Raw genomic sequence first — 11,020 nt, 5'->3', positions numbered from 1 at the left:
TTGTACCTAGGGTTTGACCTTTTTTTCTGAGCACTTTGGGCCTAAACAGATCTCACCATCGTGCTTAGAAGACCCAAAAACCCCTATGGTCATATAAAATTTGACCTATTTTGGTTCTTGAGCCTCTGGGAGTTTTTTTTTCTCAGATCCATGTAGTACGACCTTGACACACAGTTCGAGAAATTTTTTTTAAAAAATATATATATATATATATATATATATATATATATATATATATATATATATATATATATATATATATATATATATATATATATATATATATATATCCTTTTTATGGCATGCAGGCCAGATTTTGATTTTTATCAAAAAATCTTCCAAAAAAATCAAAAGGAAAAAAGAAAGGGTTTTAAATTTTTTTTCTTTTTTCTTTTTGGACAATTGTTTTTTTTTTTTTTGGGGGGGGGGAGGTTCCCCATGGTATGCAGGGTACCATGGGGCCCCTACCACCGCTGTAGACCTACAGGCCTTGGGCCCCATGCCTCCTTACTCTAGCCCCCATCCACCGATCTCTAGCTTCCCCGGCTACCGCTCCGTTGCCAGCCGGCCTCGACCTCACCGCCACTAGCCGGCCCCCGGCCTCCTCGCCACCTGCTGGCTGCACCGCCAACTCTAGCCCCACTACCGCCGATAGCCTTCGCTGCACCACCACCACCGCTGGATGCTTTTGTCGCACTAGCTACCCCCGGCCTCCTCCCTGGCCCCCATCGCTGGCCTTCGCCCGACCCTACCTCCGTCGCACCAGCCGCCATGCGGCCTCCTCCCTGGCTCCCACTACCGGTTTTGCACTCGCCACCACCAAAGCTCCTCCCGACCTCCGGACCACCACCAGGCCGCCACCGGAGCGCCACCCATTGGCCACTAGAGTGCCACCCACTGGTCATCGGAGCACCGCCCAACCACCAGACTCTCTTTTTTGCCTATTTCAGGGGGGGTTTGGTTTTTTGGCTCTATCTTGGGCATACAAAGTCATTTTTTCGAAAACAAATAGGCGTTAGAAAGATGGTTCCGAGACCGACCTCATGGTGTTGGTAATATTTTCCAATTTTTCTATTTGACTATTTTTTTTTCCAGTCAAAGTGAGGTTTTGTTTTTGCACTCCGGGAGCCATAAAATGAGCATCCGAACTCCGTTTTTCAAAAAATTTATATTTTTGGAAAGCATGTACTGTGTACTTTCCAACCATATGAGTTTTATTTCTAGATTCTACTCCATGCATATTTTATTTAGTTTTTTTCTTTTCAGCACTCTGGTGGATATCTTGGTTGTTTCAGGTCCTGGGATCTCTTCTCTGGGTAGGATGTCTCTATTTTGGTTCTCATTTCTGTTTCCAGTCTTATTATCATTGTAGCTTGTATTTATGCAAACACACTGAGATAAAGTGCCATCATGCATTGTTTACTTGGGATCATGCACATCTTGTGTCTTGTTATACATGCACTCCGTATAAAGTGCCATGAGGGGGTTGCTGTTTGCCTGTTGTTTACCATCTTCCTTTGTCTAGTGAGTGTTCCTTCCACGACATTCACCTCATGATGTGTGTCAAGTGAGTGTTCCTTCCATGACACTATGTACTTTCTCTGCACCTTTGATGTTCCTGGTTCTTTGTCATGCAGTTCTCGTTGGCCATTCTTTTCAGTGTACATGTCCCTCTCTCTTTTCAACATTATGGGGAGGTTTGTCCTATTGGTTCTAATGCTTCTGTGGTTCGATTGATCAGCTCTTCAGGCTTTGGTTTCTCATGCCATCTATATCTTCGAGTTCAGTGTTTGCCTTGTTTTCCATCTGATTCGAGTAGTGTCATTTGAGGGCACTCATACAGATTACAGTCTTCTCTACCTAGTCAGGTTCACTTTCAGTGGAGGTTCTTCAGATCAACAGTTATTCTTCAACAGAGTTTGCAGGTTCTTCATGCTTTAGTGGTGTTCTTTTCCATCTCTTTTTGGAGTAGAGTTTTTTTCCCACGTGGTTTTCTCTATTTCTCCAGTTCATAGAAATTTCATTGTATTTGGGTACCTGATCAGGCCTTGTTGCCAGGACCCATCTTTATTGCTTTTAGTAGTTGTTCTAGGTTTTAGCTTCTCCCTAAGTCTAGCTTAAGGGGGGGTGTTAGAGTATTCGGGTATTTACTTGATTAATTAAACAATATTTGTTTAATTATTTAAGTTCACTTTATCTCTTTTACACTTAAGCTAACTTTAGGTGCATGATAATTAATTCTTTTATTAATTATTATGTGCAAGCCTAGGGTTTTCCCTTTTAGGGTTTCTTGACCTATTAAAGGTTGAGTTCTTTCTTTTCATTGTATGAGGAAGGATTATTATTGACAATACATTTTGGAGATTATTGAGCTCTCATCTTTTGGAGCATATTTTTCCTGTGTTTTTGTTCCTTCTGTGATTTGCTTCCTTGCTTCTCCTTGTAACAAGTTTTTCAGCTTGCAGAGATCATTTGGGCTCCTGTGGTGTTGTATTTTCTCAACTCCTATAGAACAAAGATAGATGATGGAGACTACCAACAACATATCAGAAAAATTTAGGATTTCGAACAAAATGGATTTGGATCTTTCTAATCCTTTCTTCCCTCCATTTCTGCAATTTTGAATTTTTGAAATTTTGAATTCTCAATTTCTCATTTTTTTTGAATATTTTGTTTCTTTCTTCTCTCTCGATGTATACAAATCAAAAGAAATATATTTCTTGGAAATGTGACAAATCTATGACATTTTAAAATAATGTTGACTTTATCTTCTCTATTTAATGCAATGCTTTTGAAAATATTTTGTAAGTTGCTCTTTGTCAATGTGCATTTACTAGGTCTGGAGGATTATCAAATTTTCTAGCTTGATAAGGGAGCTTGTGTAAAGAAAAGAAGAACTCTGAATCATCCACAAAAGCTACCACCTATGGAGGAAGATAAAGGAACGTTTGTTCCTATCAGGAAGTTCAAAAAGTTATTGTCTTTTTCCTATTAGGTGGTCACCCACCAACTTTGGAATTGATAAAGGCTTGAAGCTTGTTGTATCCTCAATTTTTTATACAAGAGGATATTAAAGGACTTGTGTAGAGTAGAGGTCCATATAGAAATTTTATTTGAATATTATAAAAGAGCTTTTTCACCAGGGGTGAAAATATACTAGAAAAGTCCATAGTTTTGCAAGATAGTATTGTAACCAGTTCCATATCCTACTTGCAGTATTTTTGCAATGGATATGTAAAATTACTTTACAGTTATAAAAACATATTGAAATCAAGTTCAATGATTTCCAAATTGTTTGGCCTGTTAAGGGGCAGTTCCGAGTGCATTAGGGAAGAGACTCTCAAAAGCAAGTGAAGTGGGAAAAACCAAGGGAGGATGGTATAAAGTTAATTTTGACAGGGCTTCCAAAGGGAACCCAGGACCTTTAGGTATTGGATGTGTGGTGAGGGATTGGGAAGGAAACATAGTGGTTGTTGGAGGGAAAAGAATTGAAGATGGAACAAACAATGTGGCAGAGGCAAAAGCAAGCCTTTTCAGGATTAAGATGGGGAAGAAATTAGGGTTGCATATCATTCACCTGGAAGGGGACTCAATGATAATCATAAATGCAATTATTGGAGGGTAAATTTGATAACTTCAATGATGAATAGTTAGTATCAAACTGGTACTGAGAGGGGGGGTGAATCAGTATAGACAAAAAACACTTTCCTTCAAACCGGTTAGACAGTAACAACTGCAAATGAACACTAACACCGATTTGAAACAGAGTATAACCGGTAAAGCTAAGAATAACTATGACAAGCATTAACTGGTGACATTGATCTTTTTCAAATAGTCTAATACTTCATTTCCATTTCACCCTAGTGCATGAACATGTAATCTTTCACCAAAAACATAACAACAACTAGTTCAACATGTTTTACCATTAGACATAAGACATTGAACCATCACATGAAAAACACCACACATGACACATAGATTTTTCACGTGGAAACCCAACTGGGAAAAACCACGGTGGGGATGAATACCCACAAGCTGTTTTGAACTCTTTAGAAGTCCGCTCTGTTAGGAGCCTTGTCCAGTTAAAGACTGATACAATAGGTTCTGTATACGGTGAAAATGGATAACAATAATAACGATATTGAAAGACTAAATGAATTCAACCACAAAAACCCTAGCCTAACAACAACAAAGATCCACCATAACATATGAAGATTACCTAAGACAATGCAAATCAAATGAAATCACAAAGATTATACCATCACATGTCCAATAGGGTTTGGATCTCCATTCTTCCTATCTCCATTGATCTTGCTTGATATATTTGCTCTCAGATTTTATGTGCACAAGAGGTCAACAAAGAACGGAATGTGGTTGCAAGTAGGATCGCATATGCTCAAAAGCGTAGTGTAGTCAAGTGCATAAATTGATTAGCCAGGGTTTGATAATGAAGGAAGCATCTCCTTAAATAGAAGACCCTATATGAAATGGAGGGATAAGATTGAAAGGTGTAAAAGGAGGTTGGCTATGATTAGAGGGTAGGTAGAGAAAATAATAAAATAATGAAAGGGGTAGGTAGTGTATGAATTAAGAGATGAATGACATGTGTCATGGGTAGAAAAGGTTAATGAATTAATTAAATAAATATTGAAAGGTGTAAAGGAGGTCGGCTTTGATTAGAGGGTAGGTAGAGAAAATAATAAAATAATGAAAGGGGTAGGTAGTGTATGAATTAAGAGATGAATGACATGTGTCATGGGTAGAAAAGGTTAATGAATTAATTAAATAAATAAAGATTTATTTAATTAATAGAAGAAATGGGATTAATTAAATAAATAAGATATTTATTTAATTTAGGAAAAGGATAGTTTAAATAAATAAATGTATTTATTTAAATGAGAAATAAGGCTAGAAGAGGATAAATGAATTAATTAAATAAATAAATATTTATTTAATTAATAGAAGAATTAGGCTAAAATAATTAAATAAATAAAGATATTTATTTAATTAGACTGGACAATTTTAGGTGTCTACAGGTTCTGTTAGGAACCGATCCTGTTAGAGATCACCCGGTTAAGGGATGGCTAGAATACCTGGTTAAGGGTTAAACCCTGTTAAAGGTTACCTTGTTAGAGGATTTAAAGAACTCAATGAATTTGAGTCACCTTGTTAAAGGATTTTCAATAAGTTGGCTAGAGCTACCCTGTTAAGGGATTTTTCCAACTATTGAGGTGATTAAAGATCAACAGGTTCTATAATGATCTGAGAACAACACTCAATGCTAATGCATATCCGCTTTAGTTCCTTTTCATCTTTTGCACTTACACTCTGCAGGTATCACTTCTTTCCTCTAGTCTGGCAAGAATCACGTATCTCTTCACTTGGATACACACACACAACTTTTGCCAACAACTTCAGAAAGAAACACAACATCGACCTTATAGGAAACAGATAGGTCGGTAGCATAAACCCTAAACCCTAAACCTGTTAGGTTAAGCAACTCAAACGGTTCAATCCTGATCGTTGAGCACATTGCATTAAATGCAATAGTCTTGAACCGATCTCAAGACGTTCTCCATCGTTCATTTTCCACCACTTTCATGGTGGTTGATAACCCATCACGTGTTTTTTACCGTTTACAGACTTCACACATTCCCAAGGTAGATAGGAACAATCTCCTTCATGCAAGATCCTTCACGTGCACAAGACTGATGTGGCAACATAGTCTGTTCTTCGTTGCAATGCTAACTCATCACACAAAGTCACCGGTTGAGTCACACAGGCTTGAAACTCATCAACCGGAAACCATGAGACTACCAACCTGTAGTTATACAAAGCTTCCATGTACCAGTTCTCATATCAACATGTCGGTTCACCTTGAACAGACACACCGCTTCACTTTGGCACACATACCGGTTCACAATGTTATACCGGTTCTCACATATACCGGTTCTTGGTAACATGTCAGTTCTCTCTTCACATATACTGGTTATTGACATCAACGAAAACATACAATGTCATCATGTCCTCATACTGGTTCGCATAATGCCAACAAAATTCAAGCTTGACATCTACAAAAATACATCATGGTAATTAAATTTGATCTGGATACCTTGGAACACTATGAGTTGAGCCACATAAGGCATTAGGGAAATCACGAGGTTGATGTACTTTCAAAATATGCGTCATCATTCAATGAAGTGGGAGAAGTATACCTTGAGGATTTTAGGGAGAATTCTTGGGCGAATGATGAGTGATGTGGCCTTTGGAAGCGTGTGTTTATTTGTGGCATGGTAGAGGAGTAGGAGTGATGGGACAGGGGCTATGCAAAGTGACATTATAAGCAGGCTGAAGGGAGTGTAGGTGGCAACATTTGAAGAAGGGGGTGATGAAGTACTTTGAGTTTGGGAGCAGGATGGAGGTGAATTTCACACTCATCACCTCTTGATTGCAGGTTGCCTTTCATGGTAAGGCAACTGCTAAGTGGTTGAAGCGACTCTTTCTATTTAGGGATGTAGAGTTCATTTGAGCAGTTGAAATTCTAGTTAGTGATACCTTTTTACAATTAAAGCATAGGTATAAGACCAATACATACATAATCTGCATGATCATTGTATGCAGTCTGGATTTGGGTGAACCCACTTAATTTCATGACTTCTATAGTGGACAAGGAATGACATGATGGTTTGGACTCTATTTTGGAATGGGCAGTGTCGGGGGTAGGGTTTGATGTGCGGGAAGGCTTAGAGGACCTGTAGGTGGAGGAAAACTATGAGCTCATACCATTTATGTGTTAGGACTTGGAGGCAACTAAGAGGGGGGGGGGTGAATTAGTTGTCTATTAATTTCAACCCAAATATAACTTAACCAAACTCAATGTCGGTTGATAGTTTAACAGTTAATAACAGTACCGGTAAAGTTTAATGCATGAAACAGAAAGACAAATAACATCCACAACACATAACACATATATTTGTACATGGAAACCCTATAAGGGGAAAAACCATGGTGGAAAACCTTACCCACAATCAGATGATACTACTACATATAGTATGTGTGTACAAATGGGGTCTGCACATGCCAAATGGCCAACTGCCTAGAGCTCACTGCTCAATCACAAAATGGGAGTCACACTTACTACAATTGGATGGTTAGATCTAATGATAATGTACTGCTCAAATTAGCATCTTCATATGCTAGATTCAGTACCAGTTAAGCTCTGATTGTCTTCTTCATACCTTCCTTGAATCTTCAAATGATGTTTGTGTGTATAGCTCTGCTTATACCGAATATCACAACCTTGTAATACCTTATTATATTCCTTATCTCAATCTCACAAATGAGATCTTACATATATACCAAAACCTAAGACCAAATGTGTAGGTCGGCTTACTAAGAATATTACAATTAAATCAATTATAAATGAATCAATATGCAATGCATCATATCGGCTAAATGCGTATACAATAATAACCAATCAATAAGACATCTCCATAACATGTCGTGCTGATCTGTAATAGATAACGCTTGCCGGTCCATAACCTAGACCTATTTGTCGGTAACAACAAATATGCAAACTCGATTAGACCAATAACCAAATCACCAAAACCAAGTGTCCAAACAATGTCTTCGACATAACCAAGTAATCTCTAGATGATAACAGATTATCCTTAGTGTCGGTGAACAATATAACCTGCTGGTGAACCAGATACCGGTAACTGTGCATAAGTCACTGAACATGCTGGTGAACAATATAACCTGCTGGTGAACCAGATACCGGTGACTGTGCATAAGTCACTGAACATGCCGGTGAACATAACCAAAGATCTCCAGTGCTGATAAGTGTTCACAAGTGTTGAAATCAATGAAAAAACCAATGTAACACATCCATAATACCAACATCATGAAGTGGCCACCAGATTGTGACAAGGATGAGAGGAGGGCAAATACCTTGAAAGGGTGGGACACAATTAAAGTGTTCATTAGAAACAAGGAGGCTCAAAGGGTGTTCATAGCGGCTTTGATAGATGACGAGCCCAATTTTGGGGATCGAAGGCATTCACTACATGTGTGGAGGACCAGGGTTGGAGATGCAACCAAGGCAAGTGAGCTGGCAAGGCGAAAAACTAGATAAAGGTGGGAGATGTTGGTGTTTGAAACAAGGCAAGTTTTTGTACTATCATTTTTTTGGTGTTGAAGGCTTCATGCCTATGGTGTATATGGGAGGTTTTTTGTGATGTTATTTTGTGGTTTATGGTAGAAATGGTATAATAGATACTGTAAAACCTAAGTGTTATTGTATTAATGTATGAAGGTTGGAAGGAAGGTTTTATTTTTGTTGAATAGATGGTCTGTCATGTGGATCTTGAGCTTTCTGTAATGGGTGTTGATAGGATGGTAGATACTTTGGGCAATATGCAGACAGTGGTTATAGGGAAAGGGGAGGGTTTTTGTTAATCATCAACCCTATTTTGGTTGGTTCAATTTTGTAAACTTTTTTCATATATTATTAATAACATATATCGCTATTATAGATTAAAAAAAAATGATTTCCAAGTTGTTCTCTTTGTTCGTTTTCCAAAAATCTTATATGAATCAATGAATCAAGTATCTTTTGGTTTATGTTTCTACACTGTGTTGTTGAATTTGAATGGTTTAAGATTCTTCTAAAGTAGAGGATTAAATTGCTTATTTTCATTAGGAGGATTTTAGTAGAGAACACATTCGAGGGAGATACAATTAGGAAGTTCATTTATGTTATGATTAGTATCAGACTTTAGTCATATTAGGCAGATAGTGTTGCAAAGCTTGTATGTCCTATGTTTCTAGGGTTAAAATTAATCATAAAGATAATCAGATATGAAAGATAAAATCACAAACTCTAAATCCAATTACAATTAACTCCTAAATGACAATGAAATAAAGATGCAAGAATTGAATGAAAAAAGCTTAATCAAACTCCTGATTCTGCATCATGGCTTCCATTTCTCTTCTCCAAATCGTGTGGTAGGTGGCTCTCAGGTGTTGCACTAGGTTTCCCTGCATATGATTGACATAATTGTTTTGAAGATAGTGATTATGTGATTCTAGGAAAATTGATGTGAAATGAGGTTGAATTTATGGATTTTTGAGATAAATGGGGAGAGAAATTGAACCAAAGTGTTGATTGATAGTTCAACTAATTTTGATTGATTAGTTAAGTGGATAGATTGATTTGTTAATCATTTGATTGATCAGTGGACTGAATTGATTAGGGAGATGACTGAATAGATTAGCCAGTTGACTAGATTGATTGAGGAGAAGATTGAATTGATTGATTAGACAGAAAAGGTGATTTGGAGTGAAAAGGGGAGATTGGAGAATTAACTGATTTGATGAACTGGTTAAGATTTTCAACATGTGTTGTAGGAGATTGAATTGAAATTTATTTTCATTTTGATTTTTAAATGATGAAATGCACATAAGATTTACTGAAATTCATTGAAATTCAGATTTGGTGAAATGTGAATTTGGGAAAATGAAATTAGATGGAATTAGTTGAAATTCGAATTTGGGGATTTGGAGGAATAAATTAAATAATTAATTAATTTAAATGAAATTATTCAATCATTGGAAATAGGATTAATTAAATAATAAAGATTATTTAATTAAAGGAATTAATTGTAATTATTTAATTAATATTTATGAAAGGGGTAAATGATGAATTGATTAAAGGATAGAAACAAAATGATTAGTAATGAAGAAAGTGATGATTGGATTAGTTTAGAAGAATAATTAGCTTAATTAAATAATTAAAGAATTACTTAATTAATAAGATGAATAATTAGTAAATGATCAATGAGACATTTTTAGGTGTTTACATCCTATATTGTAATAATGGTTCATCTTGCTTAATGGATGAGGCACTGGTCACAGAATCATGTTGCTAATTGTGGCAATTAAAATCAAGAAAAATTATTACTCTTTATACTTGCTTTTGGTTTTGTAAATTTCAGTTTTTGAAAGTAGGAGGAAATATTGATTCTCATAGTGATTCAGAACATATATGCAAGGATAAAAGCCATATCCATCAAGTTTAAGGGTTTTCTAATTCACTCAATAGGTTGAGAATACATCTATAATAATACCAAAGGGTGATTGAAATTATCATAAAAGTACTATAGAAGGGATACCCACCTAGGTCCAATAGAGCCTAAAGTGTAGAGAAAGTGACTTGTTCCTTATCCCTAGTTATTATTTTGTTAATTGGTCCACTAATCCAATACCTTGAAGATTGAGATTGGCTACTCATAGAGGATTCTTGGAACCATCAATTGGGAACAATGATAGAACCATCTCCTAATATCCTCATAATGATATCATAATAACAACATATGCACAAGGAGATAACTATGCTATCCATCTCTCGAATGAATCCTCCAAAACTAGTCATCTATCCATAGCTCAAGATCCATATCTATGAAAGATAAGCATAAAAACTATATACTTGAAAGGAACAATGGTAAATAACTATCAAGTAGTAAACCACTAAGTAGACCAAGAGTGGTGAATGAGAATTTTCATCAAGATATCCAAGTCATTATGACTCAATCTAAGAATAATCTCCTCTCAAGTTCATACCGGGTGAAAGCTCATCGGTCTTCTTTTTGAAACCATCATACATGTATAAACACATATCTCTAATCACAAGAGAACTCTAGTGTCACTTAATTCCCCAAGTATACATGAGCACTTGTAACGATCAATACATGTCAAACTTCAAATGCAACATAGCACTATCATGAAGTAATCAAGAAAACCATCATGTACTCAATACAAAGAGAACCGCCCAAGATAAATTTCAAAGATCCAATCATAGAATTAGGAACATAAGCATGACAACATGACCTAACCATATCCTCCTAGGACATCACATGCTCTAAGTGAATATAACTTGGTCTTGAGAATAATTTATCATGCCAAAACTCTAATCTAGGATCAAGAGTGCACCATGTCATAACAACAACCATCATGATAAGCA

At 36.5% G+C, this 11,020-nt stretch overlaps 1 protein-coding gene across 1 annotated transcript; it reads right to left on the bottom strand.

The window, feature by feature from the left end:
* Positions 1-533: 533 nt before the first annotated feature.
* Positions 534-905, bottom strand: LOC131874897 (glycine-rich cell wall structural protein 2-like). Its single transcript, XM_059218842.1, has one exon. It carries the CDS (start codon positions 903-905, stop codon positions 534-536), a length of 372 nt encoding a protein of 123 aa, XP_059074825.1.
* Between the last annotated feature and the right edge of the window lie 10,115 nt (positions 906-11,020).

The sequence above is a fragment of the Cryptomeria japonica genome, chromosome 4 (genome assembly GCF_030272615.1).
Source record: "Cryptomeria japonica chromosome 4, Sugi_1.0, whole genome shotgun sequence".
NCBI classification, from domain to species: domain Eukaryota; kingdom Viridiplantae; phylum Streptophyta; class Pinopsida; order Cupressales; family Cupressaceae; genus Cryptomeria; species Cryptomeria japonica.
This window is presented reverse-complemented; position numbering and strand designations above follow the sequence as displayed.

Excerpts from the sequence above, each read along its gene's own strand:
- LOC131874897 (XM_059218842.1), bottom strand. The coding sequence starts at position 905 with ATGACCAGTGGGTGGCACTCTAGTGGCCAATGGGTGGCGCTCCGGTGG.